General features: G+C 43.8%; 1 protein-coding gene across 1 annotated transcript in view; it reads right to left on the minus strand.

The window, feature by feature from the left end:
* The window catches only part of Ptprt (protein tyrosine phosphatase receptor type T), a 1,079,747-nt gene that overhangs the window by 60,176 nt on the left and 995,831 nt on the right, over positions 1-23,740 (minus strand). Inside the window, exons 18-19 of the mRNA XM_032904674.1 lie at positions 22,963-23,153; positions 3,934-4,021 (exon numbers count right to left, since the gene is read on the minus strand). Coding sequence (XP_032760565.1) covers positions 3,934-4,021; positions 22,963-23,153 — 279 coding nt within the window. The remainder of the gene's footprint in view (positions 1-3,933; positions 4,022-22,962; positions 23,154-23,740) is intronic.

Raw genomic sequence — 23,740 nt, forward strand, 5'->3', positions numbered from 1 at the left:
GAAGTTAACTGACAGAACACAGACTACAACTTATTTCTCTTACTGATCTCCTGTCTAAGACACTAACACACCAGAACCCAGCAACTTTTCTAAGATTTCCCCTAAGGCTTAGGGAAAAGCCTCAGTCAATGCATGTTTTACCTTTTCTGCCTGGCTCTATGGTCTAGGAGGCTGGACTCTGAGGAGCATATGAGAGTCTCAAAGTATCACTAGAGAGCTTAAACAAGACTGCTGGTTGTGGTCCCAATGCCTTCTGATGCTGGAGGTCCAGGGAGGTACTTGGTCATTAGCAATTCCAATGAGCTCTCAAGTGATGCTGCTACTCCTGACCAGGGACCACAGCTTGAGAGACACGGGGCTGGCCCTGACTTCTCTCTGGCATCTAACTGGGTTCAACTAGTTGATGCAAAGGCATAAAGTGCATTGAGGCAAGAGAGCAGGGTCAGGAGATTTATTCCCCAGCTCCCTTTGTTGGAGTTGCCCCACCAGAGGACACACCTGTGCTCAGGTAGCCTCTGTTTCCAGTGCCTGGTGATTTCTCCCTCCTTGGTGGTTTCTAGTGTCTCTGTTCCTAGACTAACCCTTTTATAAAGCATCTTGTCATTACTTCTCCTTAAAAGACGGTATCTGGGGGTCCCATCTATTCCCTGCTCAGATCCTGACTGATCACAGGATGGTGCCATTTAATGGAATCTGCAGCCCTTGAGAGACCTTCCTTTCCTACAGTCATCTCCTTCCTGCCAGTCCACACAGGGCTGGGGTGACAGAGGGATGCTTTGCTATTGAAATTTCTTCTAGCTCAAAGTCTCTGCCCTGGAGCTACCTGAAAGCAAAGGGCTCTTTGTTCTCATTTTGCTCATTCATTTCCTGTTTACTTCTTTCCATTTCTACTCCCTGGGAAGGCCAGACTCCATCACTACATTCTAAATAGGGTCATTGGAAAGAAAGAGCTTTTTACCAAGATTTCACTTTCCCTGTTGTTTGATGGCAGCCCTTGCCCTCTTTTCCCACTTTGATCTTTTCTGTGCTCAGTGGCCTAGGCCTGGGACCTCCACTCTGGCCTTTTGGGAACCTGGATCCCTTAAGATGCTAATCACAGCTGGTTTTTCTTCTTGTGCCAAGAATATTTCTGTTTATCAAGGCTGGACAGGCACGGCCTTTGGGAGGAAAACATAGAAGGGCAAGGACAATTTCCAGGCCTTTGGGCTGTTTCTTTAAAACTCAAGATGCATCCCCCCAGCCCGGGGTTCCCCTTTAGGTCTTGAGTTGCTCTTTGGATACACGGGTTACCTTGACTGACTCTCTGCTGGGCTGAGTACAGAGCTATACTAGACCTGACATGCTGTGCGATAGTTACTGAACCTCAGTTAGAAAAGGGATTAGGGTTCATTTAAAATCGCCAAGGGGATACCATTAAGGCTCCTAAATTTTCTCCATCTCCATTTTTTTTTTCTTTATGGGTGGATATAATACAAGAATTCTAAAGCAAAACATGACTGTAGGAGGAAAAACCAACACTGGAAGGCTGGGAGGCAGGAGGAAAGGCATCCCAGAAAACTGTTGTAAAGCTCGCCACTGCTGTGAACAACTGCAGTGTGATCTCTGGAAATCTAAAAAGAGATGTGGAAGAGGCCCTTCTATAGACTGATGGGAAACTTGGAGTATCAGGGCTGAGGTTTCTCCCAGGCATGTGAACCCTTCATATTTGCTGTCTGCCCTGGGCTTGGGCATAGCATCCTTCCCTGGCTTTGGGTAAGATCTTTACTCAAAAAGATATGGACAGGGCAAGGTGGAACCATGAGGAGCACATACCTCAAAAAGGAGCTCACATATAGCATCCGCAGCTGGACTGCAGCTTCCTAGAGTAGTGGTTCTGGGCACCTGGTCCCTGTTAACGTGATCCTGCCTCTGGTACCCATCTGCCATTGATGCTTCTATACAGCAAGTGATGTGGATATAGGTCCTGGGAAGTCACCATAGCAGTGGAGTGCAATTCCAGTCATGCACTCTTGACTCTCAACTGGGGTCTTCAGCAGGAATGGTGTGTCCTTCTCTCCTTCCTAGGTCCTGTATTCACTCTGGTCTTCTATCTTGGGACGTATCATTCCAATGTTGTCTTGATCCAGCCTCACCCAATTGTCCTTCCAAGGTATTCACTGTTAGTTTGGGGACAGAGCAGAGAGCAAGCCCACAGGATCCTCCCTACAAGATCCTCATCTGTTCAATTCCTATTTTTAGACATCAGTCATATAGAAGATTTGGGGAAATAGAAACGCAAGATGGTTGTGGCTTTGCTGCTGTGAAGCAGCTATGGGAGGTAAGCAAGCAGGCTCAGCCAAATGCCTCTCAAGGTACAATGATGACAAAGCCCAGAGTGAACAGAAGACACAGAGCTCTAGGGCTGAAAAATGGGGATTTGTCTACATGCTAGGGTCAGAGACATTCCCCTAGAGAGTGATGATAGCTGAGAGTCAGAGAAGTATGTCTTAGTAAGTCAAAGAGAGAAGAGGGAACTCTGATGGAGAGAAGGAATGTGTCAAGGTGACCTTGAGGTATAGAAGGACATGGGAACCGCATATGCTGTGGGACAGCCAGTGTGGCTTACCAAGTAGCCTGTGATGGACTGAGCCCACATGAATGGGTCTGGAAAAGGCCTGGCATAGAGGAGAACTCTGAAGAGTGAAAACAAACATCCGAAGAGCTTTTAATAGGAAAATGACATCATCTAAGTCAAGTCGTCAAGATCTTCATGGGTCCTGTCAGGGATCAGATAGGTAAAAAGTTTGGGCCAGCTGGATATGGAGGGGACAGGAAGAGACTAAACAAGATCCAAGGGACAGTTGGTGATGGCCCAGGCAAGTCTGAGTCCAGGGAGGACTGAGGAGGCTTCTCCTATCTTTTAGAAATCTCTCATACATTTTGGCTTCTGTCCCCTGGCCTTCTTTATTCTCTAGGCATTTTTACACACCTGTGCAATCTCCCTAGGACAGGGCATTGGAAACCTATTTCAGACAGTAGACCCTATCTGAGCACACAACCGGACAAGGACATTGGATAATGTCCAACTGCACAGAAGCAGAAGGTGGTGGACACAAGTTCTAGTGAACAGCCACCTGTCCCAGAACAAAGGCACTTCCCAGTGTCAAACACAGGAAGTGTTCGGCAGAGGCCCACACGTCATGCCTTAATACATGTTTGCTGACTAGCTGAATCTCTCTCTCTCTCTGCCACTTCACTTGAAAAAAAAATCTTGCTGTCTGCAAGCAAGAGAGAAATTATAAATGTTTTCTGATTAGTTCCACTATTCAGAACCCATTCCTAAATCAGCACAGGAAACAGCTAAGCGAAAACTTCTGCCTCTCCCTTTACAATCTGCCCGTGTCTTATTCTTTCTCCAGCTTTTTTTCTATGATGATGTCTAGACAGTTAAAACAAAACTTTGAAGTGTGCTAGAAATAACTTGTCTCTTAGGATTCCCCACTTTCTCCTTTCTTTGCCCAAACTGGGGTACTCTGAGATCTTAAGAAATGCTAGTCAGTCGGTGGGCGTGGATTGGGCTACACTAGATCACAGGAAGGCTGTCGTGGGAAACTCTTATCAGATCACTGACTCAATACTTTGTGCTCTCCTAAGTGTGCACTGCTTCACAGGCTGTCTATGTCATCATTTGGAAGTGCTATGTGTGTTAGAAGTGAGTCACAGTCAGTTTTGTGGCAGTCCCTCTGTCCCTCTCCCCCTTTCCCTCCTCCCTTAGGATTCTTACTGACTTTATTTGGGACGTACCATCCCTTCTTGAGATCATTGTAAAAATCTACTAACCTGAAGCTGGAAACATAAGGATTATTTTATATCAAATCCCAAGAAAAGAGAACCTTTTTTTTCTCCCATGTTTCCCAAAATTTAACAAATAGAGAGACCCGGAAGAACACCTACAAGATATGATGTTCCCATATCGATTCTTATTGCGGTTTTCATCTTCCTTGGCTGTGTCCCACGAAGCTGTCTGTCCCTCTGGTAAAGCCTACAATACAAAGACAGAGAGGTTAGCATAGCTTTAGATGGCAATTCTCCTCAAGTGTAGATGAATCAACACTAGGAAATAAGTATCTACAGTGAGACACTTGGTATAAAGGGCTATGTGTCCTGTGATGGTACCTCCCATCCTCTTACCTTGTTTGTTCTTTGTCTCAAATATTGTGATATCCTGTGGCTCTCATGAACTTCAAGTCTAGTCCAGTAAGGAACCATTCATCCATTCACTCACTCATTCACTTATTCATCCATATACTCAACAGATACACATTGATCCCCTAATATGTTTTAGATATGTTTCTATGTATTAGAGTGCATAGTAGCAGCCAAGAACTCCAGAGTATTCAACGTAGCAAATGACAAAGTAAATCCAATATTAGATAATGAAGGTAGGAAGAAATAAAGCAGGAGAAATGGATAGTGATGAGGATTGAGATTTCTTACAGTTTAGGAAGCTTTTTGTAAAAAAAAAAAACAAAAAAACCTCACACCCCCATTCATTCCTTGATAGGGCAAAGAAGCAAGTTTCATTGAGAAAAGTAGGACCTGCTTTCTAGGCACAAGGAACAGGTACAAAGGTCTATGAGCAACCAGATGACCATGCTCACAGATGAGAGAGATGGAGGAATGGGGTTTGGGGGCTAGAGACTTACAAATAGGACTTGAGAATCCAGATGACCCCCAAGCATTGAAGCTCCTGGTTAATACAGAATGTTGTTCTAAGTGTGCTGGGGTACCACTGGAGGGCTCTCAGCAAGGAGGTCATCTCATATGCTATAATGCTCCTGTGTGGAATGCAGGCTCCAAGAAGGCCAGAAGAAGCAGGGTGATTGGCTATGAATTTACTATAATCATATGTCATGATGACATTTGGACTGTTAAAGCAGGTAGTAGCAGTGGGCATGAGAAAAGCAATTATTCTGTGGTTGTTCAGTTGAGTGTTTCTCACTTAGCTTTGAGCACAAGTGGCTGGTTTGGAGGCAATCAAAGAGTGTGATTAGGAGAATGGGGGAAGTAGACCATCGAGAGAATGAAGCTGATAGGGCAGAATGCTACTGTATCACTGAGGAAAAACTGTGACTTAATTCACAAACACATCTCATGTTCCAGAAGGGAAGAAAGAGTTGGAAGAGAGACAGAATGCTGATCCAGGGTTTCCCTTCTATTACTATTAGACAACAACTGTTAGAAAACCCTCAAGTTTCTGCCATGCCTCTGTGCATAGTGTGGCTAGTCTTTGGTCTTGGGGAAACCTGCAAAACATAGATGCTTACCAGAAGAAACCATAAGATAGGCATGCATGAGTACCATGAATGTGTGGGTTTGTACAGGGCACTAATGCATGTATTATAGGACAGGGACTGTGTAAGAAGAATGAAGGCTGGCCTCTAGGTCGCTGGTTTGATGAACTAGAGGAATGTCATTTACTGAAGTAAATGGAGAAGTCTGTGGGAGAAGCATGATGGATGGGGTGGGAATTGAGCATTGAGTTTTGGACACATGAGGCACTCAGAAGAATGCTCCTCAGTGGTACCGTCTATTTCTAACATGTTGAGATTAGTAAGGATGATAATAATGGCAATGGCACCCAACTTTGAAATGCCTCTAAGACATCTAAGCTGAGTTGTTGATTGGGAAGTTGGATACAGAGCTTTAAAGTTTAAAGGGAGACAGGAGACAGACTCATCTATCAGTTTAAGAGGGAGGCAACAACATAACTGACAGCCAGGTGAACACCCCTGTGGATGGTTTACAAGGGCTGAGTGCCAAGTGATCTTGAACAAAGGGAATGCGTAGCCAGTCCCTGCGCAGATGAGAGAAATGAACGTGTATGGAAAGTGGAAACAGCTTTATCAAGCCTAAAGTAGCACGCAGAAGAAGCCCTATTTTGATGAGGGTCTCTATCCTTCCCTATAAGAGGACAGGTTGAATGCCCTGCCCATGGCCCTTGCATTACTTAGGACACTGAATTTGCAAGTCAACCTTAGCCATACCCATTTATTCCTTACTAGGTTCTAATTATCCCTCAAATATTAGCCAGAAGTTTGGCCATTCAGGAGACCATGATCTCAGAGGCAGAAGAGCCACTGGATATGAAAAAGCAGTGTTTGTGCACAGTGGAACCTTCCCTACTTCAAGTGCCAGGCGTGCTTCACCAACTTTGGTGGGTCTTCTAATAGCAAGGGTGACTTGCAAGATTGATCTGTGAAAAATCTATATACATATTTGGCCATAGCCAATAGTCAACACCCAGTTCTCTGGTTATAGAGCAGCCACAGCCATAGGCAAATGCACAAACATTTCCAGGAAATGTTTATTTACAAGGATAGGTGTTTGTAAATATGGGTTTAGCTTGTGTCTGTGGTTTGCTGACCATTTTTCAAACATGATCATGGGCTTCATCCATGCAGTGAGTGGCTATGTAAAACCAGAGTCTATTGATAATCTATCCTTCTGAGGTACTGAAAGGCACAGGTGAGAGGGATTTGTCTGGGCTTCCTGTGCTAAGCTGTGCTCTCCAATTGAACTCTAAGGTATCCTTTCAGAATGTTGTTCTTTGTGTTTATTACACCCCTAGATAGAGTTCGTAGAGAAGAAAAAAGGCAAGCATTGACTTCTGGGTACCAAGCATCCCTGTAATCATTCACCCCTTGGCTTAGGCTATTTTGAGATCACAGATGGCTTCTTGCTCCTGCATTTAACTCAGCTTCCAAGCCTATCCTACCTCCTGACCAGGTAGCCCCACTCCTGCCAGTCAGCCTGTCAGGTGTAGTGTTATGTCTGGGTCTTAATGACAGCATTGTCCTGATCTTTGGGGGAGTAGATTTTCCATTTGATATTCTCTGTGATAAAAGTTCACAGTTCATTCCAACATTGTGGTGGGGCAGACTATTTACATAAGGATCTTATAGACAAATACGTTTAGTGTCAGCTTTGTGTCAGAATTTAGGTTACAGTTAACATTAAGTTTTCTTTATGGCTGCATTCTAATATTGCTTGGGGGTGGTTTCCAACTCTTAAGGCCAAGGTGTTGTCCCAGACAAGCTAGGCAATGATTAAAGCTCCCATGGGATTTCTTGTGAAAATGGTAAATTTACCTGCAGAGACAATTTCCCATGAGTCTCCTCTTTGGTTCCCTGACTTTGGTTTTGTTCCTTCAATTTACCCTCCATTGTAATCAGGGTGATCTTTATAAAATGTGATCAGGGCCCAATTACTCCTCTTTTCATTGTCTTCAGGATAAATTCCAAATTGTTTCATTAACTGGCTCTTTATGACTTCAACCCAAATGCTCTTTCAGCCTTACTTCTTGCCATGGACAAAGTCCTTCCGATCCATGAGACTTTCTGCGCGTTCTTTCTACTGGAAGTTCTCGCCTACTCCTGTAAAATCTCAAAGGATCTTCAAGACCCAGTCCAAGCTTCTTCTTTTTGGGTAGTCTTTCTGCTCACCCTTGCTCTTTGTGTCTTCAGGTAAAGCCAGCCACTTCTAGATATTTTCTTACGGAAAACTCTACATCTAATAACCTAAAAGCCTGCCTTCCAACTTGGCCATGGGCTTCTTCAGAAAAAGGATCTAAGCATCTTATTTCTAATTCTGTTTCCAGGGCCCACTGCTGTGACTGTTCTTCATATTGTTAGAATGACAAGTTTGGAATGAGCAAAATGACAAATGAGCACAGTGACTTCTGTGCCTGTGGATGGCAAGATCTTGGAATTACAGGGCCATCGATGACCTTGAGAATTGTCCTGCTCACAGCGGACTTCAGGCAGCTAGTTGATCAGATGATTCACAGTATCAATTGCTGGGACACCCTCAGTGACAGACAGTTCACTGTCCCACAATTGCCCGCTTGTTTTTTGAGCAGCATCACTGGCTGGATTTCTTCTTACTCTGGCCGTGTGCTTTGCCTTGGCCTGCCTCCTGCGGCTCAATAGAATAAGCATGAACCCTGTGTATTGCAATATGGCAAATATCCAATGAAGGTCCATCTTAACAACTGCTTAACATTAAAGCCATGGCCCTGGGGACAAGCCAAGCCAAACCTATCCCAGGGCAATCCTACGCCCAACATAACAGTTATGATGATTGAGGGCTACTTCCCCAGGGGAAATACATGCAGGCACCCGCTACAGACCCTGAACCTCTGAATCTCTGTCTCCCCTTAGCAAGGCATAAGGAAGGAGACCAAGGATAGTGTGTGTATGTGTGTGTGTGTGTGTGTGTGTGTGTGTGTGTGTGTGTGTGTGTGTGTCTGATGGTGTTGACAAATACAGAAGGTGTGCTTAATAGAGCCACCCAGGAGGAGGTGGTAATGGCTCCTAATTGGCAGACTTTGATCACCCATATGTTTCCCTTCTTAGGTAGCTGCAGTCTAATAGAGATAATCTCTTCGAGAAAACAAATCTGAGGGGTAAAAGCATGAAAGGGAGACTCATCTCAGTCTTCAAAGTGGAGGAGCCAGGGGCATTATTTTTACATTAGTGGCTAGTTACAGTAGATTGACCAGGGAATGGTGGCAGTCATTAGGAGCTAATCACATTCTTTTGAAACCAAAATTACCACCTCGTTATACTCCTCTATTATCAATCTCTGACTGCCTTTTCTTGTTCTTTCTCCTTAAAGTGCGAAGCCCTACTTTTGCCTTCCCCTCTGAGTGTAGAAATATTTCCCACTCTTCCCCAGTGTTCCTTTCCCAAGGCAGCCACTTAAGTTTTGTTCAAAAGATGTGTTTGAGGATGTCCTTGTCCCTGGAGAGCTGAGCCTGGGGTATTCACAGCATCCTCAAAAGTCAGATTTGAAAAGGTCTTTTGAGAAAAGAGGAGAAAAAACTAGATTATTGCATAACCTCAGGAAGTGAGGTCTGGAGGCGGGAAAGTAGTTGCCCAGCAACATGGGAGACTGAGTTTCTCCAGCCCACACCTCCTTCCTCCGTGGGCATCTGCGGCTACGTTCTGTACCAGGTTCTAGAGATGATGGCCCTAGATGCAAATGATGCTATCTCATGAACCATGTTCACTGTGGGGAGAGACAGATGCCATGCAGACAAAACAAGTGATTACTGTTTGTAATGTGTGCTTTGAAGGCAACGAGCAGGGCGTGTCGGGAGACGGTAACCAGGGATAAAGAATAGCTCAGATGGAGAGGTTTGGGCAGAACTGTTTGCAAAGGTAACATTTGAGAAGGAGAAAAGCAGACCTTGCTACTGGCAAGCTGGCACTCACAGCTGAGCCCTAGGGCTCTTCTGCTGAGCATAAAAGATTTCACAGAAACCAGTCTGAGACAAGAGCCCTTCTGAATGCCATGATGGGAAGGGACAATTGCAAGGCCTTTCTACAGTCACATCGAAACACAGACAAAAATATGAGCATTGTTCATGACCACAAAGAAAATAGCTAACCATCGCTCAATTCCAGTTGACAGGCACGTCCACTACCTTTTTGCCAGCTACGTTCTTCTCGGTTAAGATGTATCAAACTGTCCAATTACACCACATCTTGCAGCCAATCTGGAGCTTGCTTAAAGCATCTATAATTTCACGGAGCACAGCCCACATTCTTGAGCTCTTTCTGACATTCTTTCCCTGAGAGGCCCAACCCTTTCCATGCTGCAAATATTTCCAAATGGAAATATTTAAAGTCACAAGGAAGATCTTTAAGACTCAGGAAGTAAACTTTACAAGACTCAAGGGATAAACAGCTCACAAGTCTTAGGAAGTTTCTGAAACTTAGAGGATTCACAAGGCCTGTCTCCAAAGATATGTAAGCAGTAATATCTGCTGGAGAGAGAAGATTCTCCGACCAGCCAAACTGGCTAAATCCTATGGGGAAAACTAGGGGTGGAGTTTTTGTGAATCAGTACCATGCAATGTAGTGTTCTTTTTAATGATACAGTTACCTTTGGGTCATACATGTTCCTGTATGTATACCTTCACCCATACCATAAGTAACCTCGATCAACTTATTGGTTCACTAAGCTAGACTTGCCATCATCATTTCTTTGGCCTATTGTCAGTTATCTACCTGGGATTAATAAATTTGTTCATGTGTCCCTAGGAAAAGTCACACAGTACTTAAACTACTCAGTAATCCCAACTTCCTCCACACGGGCTATGTTACTGCTAGTCCTTGGATGACATATTTGATCTTAAACTAAATGATAAGCAAATGTCAGCCATGGCAAGAGCTGGGTGGAGTATTCCAGGCTGAGGGAAGAGCAAATGCAGAGGCCCTGAGGTAGAATGAACTTATGGTATTCTAGGACCATTGAGGGAGGCTCTCTAGAGCACAAATAACAAGAGGTAGACATCCTGTGGATCAGTGGCACATAGGTGCGGCTCAGGGAAAGTCCTACAGATCACAGGCGGAATGTGAGTTTTACTCAAAGTCAATAGGGATGCTTTGGGAGGAAGTACAGCCCACTGTCACATCGCGATAAAAGCAGACAGCATGTATCCCCGGAACCTCCCCTTCACGTTTGTTGACAGGACTGATGGATTTCAGGATGAAATGATTATTGGTGACTACTTCTAGGCAGGCGCTCTTCTTTCTACTCATCTGCCAAGTCCCAGTGTCAGTGGGAGGCTCAGGCCACATGATCACAGACCATTCCTTCTTAGGCTCTGTCTTCGTCCATAAGTCTGAGCAACCAGCCTCTGTTTCCCCTGCTTGGTGTTTTAATTCTCTCTCAGAAGCAAGAATTATCCCTAATGATTGCTTGGCTAATTTCTTTTCCTTCTACTGGTAAGATGAGTCCAACTAGCTGAGAGGGTCCTTTATAATGCCTTTAATTCTTCTTTAGACCCAAGCCCCAAATAGTGAGACCTCAGAACAGGGTCTGAGAGAAGAGCTCACTCCCAATCCTATGCTGAGGTGTGCCAGTCCACTTCATTTACCTGCAGCCCCACTAACCCAGCAGCTTCTGTCAGCCTTGAGCCTTTCCTTCATTTCCCTTGGCTTGCCTGTATCCCAGGAGATAATTGGATGTGAAATGCCCTGAGGTGCAGCAAAACCAGGCCCCAGGATTGCTGATCCGCCAGTTCCTGGATGATGCTCCAGGGCACAGCCAAGAGCCTGCCTCCTCCATAACCAGGTTAGCCCACCAGGATTTCTTCCTGTTCCCACTGAGGAAACTTCCAGAGTCCTCACCAAGTGAGGAACCATTTTAGTAGGGCCTGTCATCCTCCTTTCTTGTCAAGGACTGCTTTGAGCATACTAACTATGCACGCGGATGGGAGAAAGGCAGAAAGGCGAGCTGACTATCGTGCCTGAATATTTTCACTAGGAGTCATTCTCCTGTCTAAGACTCAATGATGTTTTTGGAAGCTAAGGTAATGATACACCCTTCATGTGAGAGGAGGGGTGGGGTAGAGCCTGCAGGAGCAAGAAGAGCAGTTTTGTTACTTCCCCCTTGGGGATCCTGATCCTGTTGGTGGTTCCACCCTTCTATGCATTCGTTAAAACACAGCATGGGCAGTCTCAAAATGAAAATAGAGATTATTGGATATAAAAATAATGAAGAAGCATGTTCCACGGAGCTTTGTGACAATTAGTAGTTACCTGAGGTAATGCACAAAGCTTCTGACACAATGCCTGAGGCAAACGGTACTTATAGACTATTTACTTCATCCTCCAGACAAAGGTTGATGCTAGGCCTTTCTCTGAATTTACTGTGTGCCTACACACACACACACACACACACACACACACACACACACACACACACACACACACACACACTAAATTATTAGTATAAGTATAAAGGTGGGAACTCCTGGTAACACCTGTCTCAGTTTTTTGTTTAAGTCAAATGGATTTTTGGGGATATGGGTCTTCGGGTCTAAAATGGGGGCAGGTCTAGGAAGCTGGGGTGAGTTGAGTTTTATGTAAGATATAAAGGCTTTGGGTAGTGGAGGAGTCAGTTATCTTTTGGGAGTCTAAATTCTAGTCTCGGTCTATTCACAGACTCTTTCAGTACTCAGTTTACTGAAGTCTGGGGGAGCTTATGAGATAACAGGGGCCACTGTGGACAGCTGTGCAGGTGGGGGATGATACAGGAGCACTAAGATCTAAGGGAGCACTGTACTTATGACAGACGGTGTAGTTTTCTATATATCCATATTATGAATGTTTTTTGAGGGTGACAGTTAAGTATCTTGAGGCAGCTACACCTTCTGCTGTTTCTCTCGAGGCGCTGTGTGAGTTAGTGGTGGCCTTGGCAGAGACTAAGCATTTAACCAACGCTACCCAGTCTGTGGCTGTAAAGCATACGCCTTGGGGATTATAAATGTGAATGGAGAAGGCAGGAGGGGATGACTAATGATGGCTACTCAGAATGGCATCAGAACATATATTATTACATACCATGTCGCTAAATAGACGGCAATTTATGAATTCTGCTGGTGAAGCTAAGTAGGAAATCAGATTGTTGCAAAGATGCATGGGAACTTGGATCAAGTCAGAATGGTTGAGTGGGTGTGTGGAATCATAAAACACTCTTTAAAAGGCCCAATTACAACCTGCACTTAGGAAACTGAAGCAAGGATCGCGAGTTCAAGGCCAGCCTGGGTTACACAGTGGGATCTGATCTTCAAGTTACAGGAAGGGACATGGGCTAGGGAGCTAGCTAATTTGGTAGAGTGCTTGCTGCTCAAACATGAGAACCCAAGTTCAACCCTCAGGACCCATGTGGGGAAAAAAAAAAGCTGGCCGTGAGAAGCTTATATTTTCAGTGCTGGGCACGCAGAGACAGATGGATCTCTGGGGCTTGATGGCCCGATGATGAATGAAATCAGTAAGTTCCAGACTACTGAGAAACTGTCTCAGGAAAGAAGGTGGAAATACATACTGAGAAATAACAGCCAAGAGGCCAACCTCTGGTTTCCATAGGCTTATAAACACATACACACAAACCTGCAGAAAAGGTGTGTACTTAGACATGCATACACGTGCATGAGCGTGCATGCATGCGCATACCACACACACACACACACACACACACACACACACACACACACACTCGCTACAAAGTTTTAAAACCCCACGGATTTCTTTCAGATGACAATTGTTATGACAGTGGCTCTCAAACTTTGTTAGGCATCTTGATTTCCCAAGGACGTGGCTAATGCAGAGCCCCATAGCTGTCAGGTTCAAAAGAGCCCAGACACAGGGCTATCTGCAGTGTCTATTAGCATACCAAAGCACAGGCTGGTCTCCAGGCTCTCTCAGCAGCACAGATACCTGTGTCCATGCTGGCAGCCTGGCTCTCTCACCCAGCTCCTATCCTAAACTTCTCCAGTTTCCCATTCCTTCCCCCAGCTTCTCATTCCCATATAATTCTGCCATTTCAGCTATGAATTCTCTCCTATTTTTCCGTCTTCCTCTCTTGGCTCACTCTTTCTGTCCCTCTCTCTTTTTCTCCCCCACCCTCCCCTCTCCTGCCCCCTTTCTTCTCATGGTCTGGTCCAGTCTGCTGGCCATGTTCAGTTTACTGCTTTCTCTTCCTGCTCTGGACTCCTCCAGATTCTCTGGTTTTACTTTCTCTCGTATCTATAATAAAAATTGTCTCCTCAACCATACTGTGTCCTCAGTTGGTAAAATAGCTATCAGGCACCAGTGATCCTATGCCTCAGTGTCCTTTCTTTACTGTAGCTGCTTCCGGCATACATTAGAGCTTCAGAACTGTTACAGGCAGCAAGGAAAGGGCACATAGTCAATGCCCTGGGGGAGACTCAGCCTTAAAGGCTGATGCTCCACACGTCCTGAGGGACTACCCACACAGGTGAGGATCTTTCTGCATTGGTTTCTTTCCGTAAGACATAGTTTCTTTTTCTTGAGGTGAGCTACTCTTTTAAAAATATATTCTTATGTTTAATTGACACATCCTAATTATGTATATCTATGGAGTATCCTCTGACAGTTCAATACGTCTATACAATGCATAATGATCAGATTGGGCAATTAGCATATCTGTCACCTCAGACAGATGTCATTTCTTTGGGTTGGGAATATTCAAAACCTTCAGTAGCTATTCTGAAATATACAATCAATTGTTGTCAAAACAGTCACACTGCTGTGGATTTTAAAAACTATTCTTCCTTTCCAACTGTGCCTAAGTACCCACAAACCATCCTCTCTCTGTCCTTCTGTCCTCCAATCCCTTCCCAGGTTCTAGTAACCACTGCTCTGGTCTCTGCTTCCTTAAAACCAGTACCTTAGTTTCTACATTTAGGTGAGACTATGTGCAATCCTTCTGTCTAGGCCTGACTTATTTCAGTTCACGGAATATTCTCCTGTTCATGCATATTACTGCAAATGACGGTCTCGTTTACATGGAAGAATAGTTCATTGAGTATGCATACCACATTTTTCTATCATTTATCTGCCAGTGAACCCCTAGGCTGATTCCATATCTTAGCTATTGTGAGTGAAGATGTCTGTTCTATATACTGATTTAAATTCCTTTGATGTGTAACTCAATGTAGAACCGTTGTATTATATGGTAGTGTGTTTCTAGCTATTTAAAGACCCTCTATACTCTTTTTCACAATGGTCGTACTTATTACATGTCCACCAGTAATATTTGAGTTACTCTTCCTCTAAATCCTCCAATAGCATTTATTTCCTGTCTTAAAATAGAAATGTATGTGTATGAATGTTTTGCCTACATGTATGGGTTTCATATCCATGCCTGGTACCCTCAGAGGTAGAGGGCATCAGATGTCCTGTAACTGGAGATTATGTGGGTTCTAAAGATTTGATTTCGGGTGTTCTGCAAGAATAGTAAGTGTTCTTAACTGCTAAGATTCTCTCTCCACCCTCACCTCTGTTTCCTGCCATTTGATAACAGTAATTCTAATTGGGGTGGGCTAATAACTCATTTTGGCTTTGATTTGCATTTTGGATATAACTCTTGTTATTACTTACATTTTCAGTACTCCCTAGTAAATTGAATATTTAATATTTGTATGGTACTTTCCAGATGTTTGAGGTGGAGAAAGCACAAGATTTGTGCTTATTTTCAAGCTCAGTGGAGAAGCTTGTACTGTAGTCTGCTTATCCTTCTAGCTCTGAGCTGGGAGATGTCCCCTCTGTCCATCCCCAAGTCCATTGTCTCCATTATACATAGTACGCATGAGCATCTACGAGGTCGTTTCTGGGCCAACAACTCTTTCCTAAATGTCAGGGTTAGAAGCGATGAATTATGGGACATGACGATTATAGCCTTGTTTATTCTAGTGGTGGGGACAGAGTACTAGCTCTGTGGTGGGAAGCATGCACTCTTTTTTTTTTCCCCAAGAGGACTCAAGTTCAGTTTCCAGTATTTAAGTCAGGGAACTCTCAACCATCTACAACTCTAGTTTCAGAGGATCTAATGCCCTCTTCTGGCCTCCACAGGCGTGGCACAGATATACACAGACACACATGCACACACACACACACACACACACACACACACACACACACACACACACACAGAGTCTACATAGTTTATCCCATAGTCTACTTTGATTCAGCTTAGTGTCACATCTTTTATGACACTTCTTATTTATCCTAGAAACAGGTAAGAAGCAAAAATAAAATAATAATGATGCCCGTAATAACCACCACCTTTTCCTACCCTGCTTATATCCATGTGCCTCTAAAGCAGTGGTTCTCAAACTGTAGGTCACAACCCCTTTGGGGAGTTCCATATAGGATATTTATATTATGATTCATAATAGTAGCAAAAGTATAGTTATGAAGTAGCCACAGAAATAATTTTACAGTTGAGGGTCACCACCGCACAAGGAAATAAAGGCTCATAGCATTAGGAAGCTTAAGAACCACTGCTCTGAAAGCATTTTAACTAGAGTTAAACTATGGCATTCTCTTTTGTGGTGAAGTCATAAACTTTGTTAACATGGGGTCTTTCTTCTGGTTAGCTATTGCCAGCGACTGGAATAGCACAAAGCACACCATTGGCATTCAGTTGGTGTTTCTGACTAGAGGAGTGGTTAGAAACTAGACCATGTACTATCAGACTTAAAAATCACTGCCAAGCCTTTCACAGAAGGTAGACCTAGGATTCAAAGTCTTTCGAAGACTACTCAGGTCTTGATTCTTGGTTCAGGAACTTTTCTACAGAATCCTGCGGGAATCACACAGTCAGTTGGGGAGGGTTTCTATATCAATCAAACAAATGCTGTCAGTTATGAACATTATTATAAGTTGAATGACAAAAATAGACTAAAGGGACTGTGTTGACAGCGTCAACCTGCAGGAGCTCTTTCCCAAGTCTGCCACCATATGGGTTCAATGTCTTTTGGCCACTTCTAGGATCTGGCTTGTTTTCTTCCTGTTTGAACCCTGCCAGGAGAGTGAGATGAACAGGTGGGAGCCTGGCTTTTCCATTTGGATCATTATGATTTTGCAGAGTAGAAGAATGGCCATGTTTCCCCATTTATGACTTGAGCATCTGCCACTAATCTCTCATGCTTATCCCCAGAACCTCTCTCATCAATAAATCAAGGAACTGGACCAAGGTCCCCCCCCAGGAACAAGATGTCCTATTAATCTGTTACCAGTCTGGGGTGCACTCTTTCCCTCCTCAGGAAGTTTCCACTGCCACGGTTGTGCTCCATGAGGAGGCTGCCTGTCTGACATCACCCACAGATGACTAAGCAAGAGGGCCTCTCCCCCAAAAGCCATGCACATGGTGCATCCGGCCAGAGCTGAAAATGAACACATGTTTGCTCTTCATTAGATGACATCATATTCCACACAGCTGTTCCTTGTTCCCTTAAATAGTCTTAATGGAGCTGTGATAACCAGACACCTTCTGGTCACCCTACTGGGCTCATTCCATTCATTACAGTGACAGGCTGTCTGGGTTGGAGTGGGATTAACATGCTTCCTTTCCTTGTATCACAAAGTCACCTCTTCCTGTTCGCATCTTCCCCAAACCTGCTACCCTTCTGTTCATCTGGTTACAGGGCACAGAGACAACCCTGCTCTCTAGCTAACGTCTGTTCACATTTTCTGGCACACCGTGGAGTTCTTTGTTTGCTTTTACTTGGAAAAAGTGGGATCGTCTTGGCGAGGGTTAGGAAAATGGTGAAGAGGAGGCTCTGTAGTCATGACTGTGTCACAGCCTTTGATTGAAAGAGACCATGTTCTAGCATAAGCAGATTTGAGGGTCAGACAAGAAAGCAGGCATAGTGATGGTCTGCGCATACATATGGGGCCTGCCCTAGAAACTCTGAGGCTTTCCTCAGGCTGGCGACTAGTAATTTTTGAAGTATATTTTCATTAACTAGAAAGCTTGTTGAACACCGATCTCTGGTCCTACCACAGTACATTTTGTTTTAATTGGTCTGAAATATAGCCAGTGCACTGGTGCTTTGAAATTTTTTTTCCCAGGTAATTCTAACCTGAAGCCAAGATTAAAAATCTCAGCTGAGAACCAGATATGCACAGCAGGTGAAGGGAGTTTGCCTTAGTCCTCCTTGAGTTCTTTGAACTCTGGTTAATCAACTAGATCCTGAGATAGAACAGTGGGGGAGAGAGCTGCAGACTTCCCTGGGAAGGAAGCCCAATTAGGCTAGCCAATAGATTATTTTGACTCTCATGCTATTAGCTACAAAAAGGGTCTTGGATCACTCTGACCAATCTATTTGTCCTCAATGCTTAAGGACAGAAATGAGACCCAGAAGCAAGGAATGGCTTGCTGTTGGTCACCTACATACTTAGGAAAATGGTAGGCTATGAATCCAGGCATTTGACTCACAGTGAAGGACAATCTATGGATTACCTCAAGTAGTGGAACTGAAAGGTTGGATATTGAGAGACTCATGTTCCCATGACAAAGGGAACAAGTTGACTTTATAGCTTTACCTGCAGTGTGGGGGCAGGTGGGGGAGGGGAGGCTCATCTGGGCTCTGGGCCCAGCCTCCAGGTTTGAGCAGTACAATCCCATCTTTATAAAGAATGATTGCCCTGGCTTCTTACTTGCCCCTGGTATCTCTTCTCTGATACAAATATTTAAGTAAAAATCTACTTTGAAATTTTCTGCCCTCACTATGATCCCATGACCCCTGAAATAAAATCCAAATTCCTTAGTGTGTCAAATATGAATCCATTCCTGGACATGTAGTTTCTGCAACTCTAGCCCCAGTTCCTATCATGTGCCTTCCTATGTTTTATATAATTATTACATTACTTATGGCACCTCTAACTCAATTCACTTTCTACTCCCCCATGACATTGCTTGTAGCTCTCTCTCTAGAACATTCCTCTATGTTTTCACTTACTATTCTTATTTCTTTACACTTGGTTGAGTGTACACTTATAAAAAAAATCACTAACAAATGTACTGTCAGCCTAGTCTGAATATGCTCTATCTACATGGGTCACTGTAATTCTGGATATTCTTTTTATTGTGGCATTTTGTCCATATAATGCATATTGCAATTAAAATTATTAGTCCATAAGCCTATCTTTATCATAAGCTCAAGTTTGACACATGGGGTCATGGTTCCTGCATCTCCTTATACTCATAGGGATGGCTTTCTAGAATGGGACTGTCAAAAGGCTGAGTCCAAGGTCCTTGTCTCCGTTGACATATCTGAGGACCTCATATGGAATTGTGACTTTGCAATTACCAATGTTTTCTTGATAGCCTGGGCTTCTTTCTCAAGATAAAATCCACATGGCCACTGCTCTTTTGGATGCTGCAAACTAAGTTCAGAAGATCTTCCCTTTGCTCCAGATTGGACTTCCCTGCACCTTCTAATCACTGTTGGTGGTAACTCCATCTTTCTGGTGGTTCATGTAAGAGTTTCAGAGTCATTCTTGATACCTTTCTTTTACATAGACACCGTGTATTAAAAAAAATCTTGTTGGTTCTATCTTTATGACATATTCAGAACCCAACCGTTTTTTATGGACTCTTCTGCTCATCCTGGCCAGAGTTACCATTGTCCCATTTGGGTTACTACATCACTGGCCTTACCTTTCCTCCCGAGGTTCCATTCTCAGTACAATAGCTAGAATGAGTTTTTAAACCTAAAACCAAACCATTGGCATTTGTAGCTCTCAAAACTCTGTAGTAAGCTTCCAGCTTATGCAGAGTAAAGGCCAAACCCTTTATACTGGCCTGTGATGTATGGAAGTACCAGGCTCCTCTTTATTTCTCCAATCTGATTATTTCATTCCTAATACACATTTGCTATGTATTGATCAGCTTTCTTTCCTGCTGTTTGCATGCCAGTATATTACCATCTTGCTATGGAAATCCCTCCTCCCTAATCTATCCTTCCTAAGGACTATCCTTTTACCTTAATTGATATTCACCTGCCTGCGTGTCTCAGCCTGGATTATTCCTGCCCTTGTCCCACTTTCTCTTTCTCTAGAAGACCACATTGCCCTGAAATCACTTTTTCTACTATCTTATATGCCCTTCTAGAGCTGGCAAGTGGTCCTTCTGTGAAGAAGTGAAGTCTAATTCCCCTCCGCACTAGAATGAGGGTAGCTTTTTCTTTGCTCATATCCAATGCAACGTGACATGGAAATCTAGGCCAACAACATTATGCCATTTTTTACCTTGTAGGTAGGAGGCTTGACTTTAGAACTCCGAGCCACCACATGAAAAGCCCAACTGTTTTGGAAGTTACCATTCTGCCAGGAATCCCAGGCTACTCAGGAGGTTGCTTAGAGGGATGCCAGTGAAAAACCACCAGTGAGACCTCAGATGATGTCTTGATCCATTATTAGATATCAGAATAAAGACACTGCAGATCATTTCAGCCCCTAGCCCTGGAGCCTTGCATTAGAAAGAAGAGGTCACGGTACCTCTTGTTCATTGTTCAAATCCTAAACCACAGAGACAATTATTACAATAAATCAATGTTTTCTGTTGGTCATATTTGAGGTTGGTTGTAACATAGCAAACAGTGATTTATTTATTCTTTTTTATGATGAAAGAAAACCACAGTCATTGTCTAACAATCTGGACTAGCACTCCCTACAAAGTCAGATATTTCAATTAACAATGTCTTCTAATTAGCTCCTGGCTAATCACACAATGCTATTAACCAGAAGCAAGGCACACGAGCTAGCCTAGTAATACAATTTGAATTAACCGAGGATGAGGCTGGCCTCCTTAGGGAGATTTATGGCCGAGGCCCAAATGATGAAATCACATGTATTCTTTGCTATGAAATTAGTTTCTTTCCATGCTAGAAAGTTTGGGAGATGCTGACAGATATAAAGAAAAATTTAAAACCAAACTAAACCAACCAACCAACCAACCAACCAATCACATAACAACTAACATACAGGGGTGGATGTGTTAGAAGAAATGAGCTGGGAAGAAATGTACTGAAATGGTCAATTGCATCTGTATTTGCAGTTTAGGCTTTGCCATATATGTACCTTTCTGATAAAGTAGGTAGTTTTCTTGATGCTAGTTGAAACCTCCAAGACAGATTATAATGTCTAAAGGCTCATCCAACTACAATACCACTAGGTATGCCTTTATGTAGAATACACCTTGTCCTGAGGTATTTGCTTCACATACAGGTCTGCATTCCATGTGCATATAATGCTTGGGGCCATTCATAATTTTAAGAAATAAGACTCTGATGTGCTGAGAGCATTACCTGTAACTCTTGCTCCAATATTCCTCCAAAATTGGTAGTCTTGTAACTATCCTGGCAGGAGAGGAGATATTAGAAAGAAAGATTTGTACTGTCCCTTTTGCTATTAGACTCCTGAAGTGATGGGTCCCAATGAATCCCAGGCTGGGGGGAAGGGAAAGACCAAATCAGTCTTGGTACCATCTGCAGGAGGAACTTGCCTCTTGGGAAGAAATATCACACAATTCTGGCAACTTAAATGAACATAGGCATACTTCCTGGCTTTTGTTTCATCTTTTCTATTAAGGGGTAACAAGGCCTCAACCAAGAGTCTTTTTTCTCCTTGGTGTATAAAACCTGTGAATAAATCCATTTTCCTCTGTCAACTGGTGTCCTGATATTTTTAAAAAGAAGCAATGGGTTTTTGAATCTCAGAGGCTCATGTAATAGAATGAATTTACACACAAAAATGGTATTTGACTGAGACTGTATTTGAAATTAACTGCTGGTTCTCCTGAGCTGGTAATTATATCCATTGGCAGAAAGGTTTTTTGTTCTCAAAGTATGTCAAACATGGTCCCCTTCACTGTTTTACTCCCACAAAGTTTTAGGAGCATATAGCTGTTAGGAGCCATTTAGGCACATGCATCAACTAATGGAGAATTTGAAAACCAAGATAGCAAAGTGATTTGCCAAGATCACACAAGCTCACTGCATTGGAACCCAGCTATCTGGACCATAAGTTTGGCATGATTTCATGTTCTCCTAAGACATCAGAAATAGTACTCAGTAAGCCTGTCTAGGGGTATAGTCTGAGGGATAAACTTAGTCTGAGGTGGTATGAGCTAAGGAGCCTTCACTGCATACGGTGGAACTGAGCAAAATGTATCTGGGTCATTACTACAAATGACAGGAAGAAGAAGAAGAAGAAGAAGAAGAAGAAGAAGAAGAAGAAGAAGAAGAAGAAGAAGAAGAAGAAGAAGAAGAAGAAGAAGAGGAGGAGGAGGAGGAGGAGGAGGAGGAGGAGGAGGAGGAGGAGGAGGAGGAGGAGGAGGAGGAGGAGGAGGAGGAGGAGGAGGAGGAGGAGGAGAGAGGGAGGATGAAGAGGGAGGAGGATGAGAGAGGAGAGAGAGAGAGAGAGAGAGGAGAGAGAGAGAAGAGAGAAAGAGAGAGAGAAATATGGAGGCAGGGAATGAGGAAAAGAAACCTAGTGGGTACCATTTAGCACAGGGCACATAGAGGATGCTGAAGAGGTGTTTGGGGAAAGAAGAGAGGGAGAGAGAAAGGAAAAGGAAACAAAGGAAGTTGCTGTAGCTGGACTCCACTGTCATTAAGAGAACTGCCACTTTTGGGAGTGGGTTGGGGAGGGGGGAGTGCGCTGCTCTTTGCTGGAGGAAAACATCTTAATGGATTTTTCCTTTGTACTTTTCTTCTGTAAAGGTGAGATCTAGCAGGTAAGATTTGAAACAAAAGGAGTCAGACAAAGACAGCAGGAAGAGAAGTTGTTTTGTATAATAAAGCAAAGGAAATGTGGAGTCACACTGAGGGTGGTGCTTAAAGACACTAAAGAAGATTCTGGATAGAGGAGGAGATAGCTATTAGACCTTAAAGGGCCTGCATGGCTAGGAATCTACACCATAATAATGGTGGACTCGGGCACTTCCCATATTTTGCTGTACTTGTCTGTCACTACTTCCCCCTCACCCACCAAACTCCTGAAATAACCACAACACGTATTCATATCTTTTGTACTAGAGATGCTGGGAGTGAGGCGGTTGTGAGAGGAAAGGGCTGACCAACACAGGAGGAATGTGAGTGTATAGAGAGAGGGCATAGCAGCTAACAGAAGCATGAACACCAGGCAAGAAGTGAGCAGGAAGCAGCACGCACACACCAGACACTATTGGCAGGGAGATGTGCTGGCTTTTTAAACACGTGGGAAGAGGGCTATCTTCATAGTGGAGAAAGGTTTGACTCTAAAGATGTAAGTTCTGAAAGAAATGTACCAAGTTCTAATGACTAAGGGCTCATTCAACTACAATAACATTGAGCATGCCTTTCTCAACAACAAACCTCGTCCTGAGGTATTTGTTCCAAATACAGATCTGCATCCATGAGCATCGGCATACATATAATGATAATTATTAAATTTATTGTCTAGCTCCTGGTTAAAATGTAAGTTTTGATTGAGTGGGCCTGGTAGGGCATTTTCACCCTGCTCTTAAGCATTGTTGTTCATGGTCAAAGGCAAGACTTCAGTTCTCTAAGTGTACCCAGGAACTATTGGGGAATCCTTCCGCACGCTAATCTCTTACCTCATATTCCTCCTTGAACCCGTAGCCCTGGCCTCTCTTCATCTGGGTGATGTGTTGAAGCAGGTCTGCCACCCGGATGGCGGGCTGGAACTGGTCTCGGGGGTAGCTCATCTCTACAGGGTCGCAAGTCCGGTAGGGGTGAGTCTGAATGGTGAGGGTGGGCTGAGACAGCTCTCCACGGCTGCCATCTGCTTCAAAGAAAAAGAAGCAGGACAAACTGTCACTTCCGGAGTTTCTTACTTTGTACCCCACACCTGGCCCCGGTGAGGCCAGAGGAGGGCAGAGGGAACTGTGAACTCCACATCATGTGAGCATAACAGACTTCATGGATGGGAGTCTCAATGTCTGATAACATGTAGATATACCCATCATCTGCCACATCTGGAAGGCGTTATCTCGTGCATGGTACAAACAGAACAGCCCCAGGGCCATCATAAGAAATTATAGAAAGACCAAAGACACTGCTTCCTTGACTTGGCCTTGTGCACAGAATTGAATGGTGAAATTACAAACCAGAGCTTGCAACAATCTGTGATTCATTTCAGCTTCAAGGGCTCATTATTGATTGCATGAAGACAAAGTGACAATCTAGTGACTATCCCTTCCCTGTCCTTAGTCCTTCTCTAGGCTTCTTGAGTGCCTTGGTCAATACCAGCCAATCCATGAACCAGTAAGAAGACAGGCTAAGTCTTGGGAGAACCTTCTTGTTTAGGAAACTGCAGGCATGGATATAGTCTCGGTTGCTTGTCTGCAGATGAGGAGAGTCTCGGGTACCTGG

The sequence above is a fragment of the Rattus rattus genome, chromosome 5 (genome assembly GCF_011064425.1).
Source record: "Rattus rattus isolate New Zealand chromosome 5, Rrattus_CSIRO_v1, whole genome shotgun sequence".
Classification (NCBI taxonomy): domain Eukaryota; kingdom Metazoa; phylum Chordata; class Mammalia; order Rodentia; family Muridae; genus Rattus; species Rattus rattus.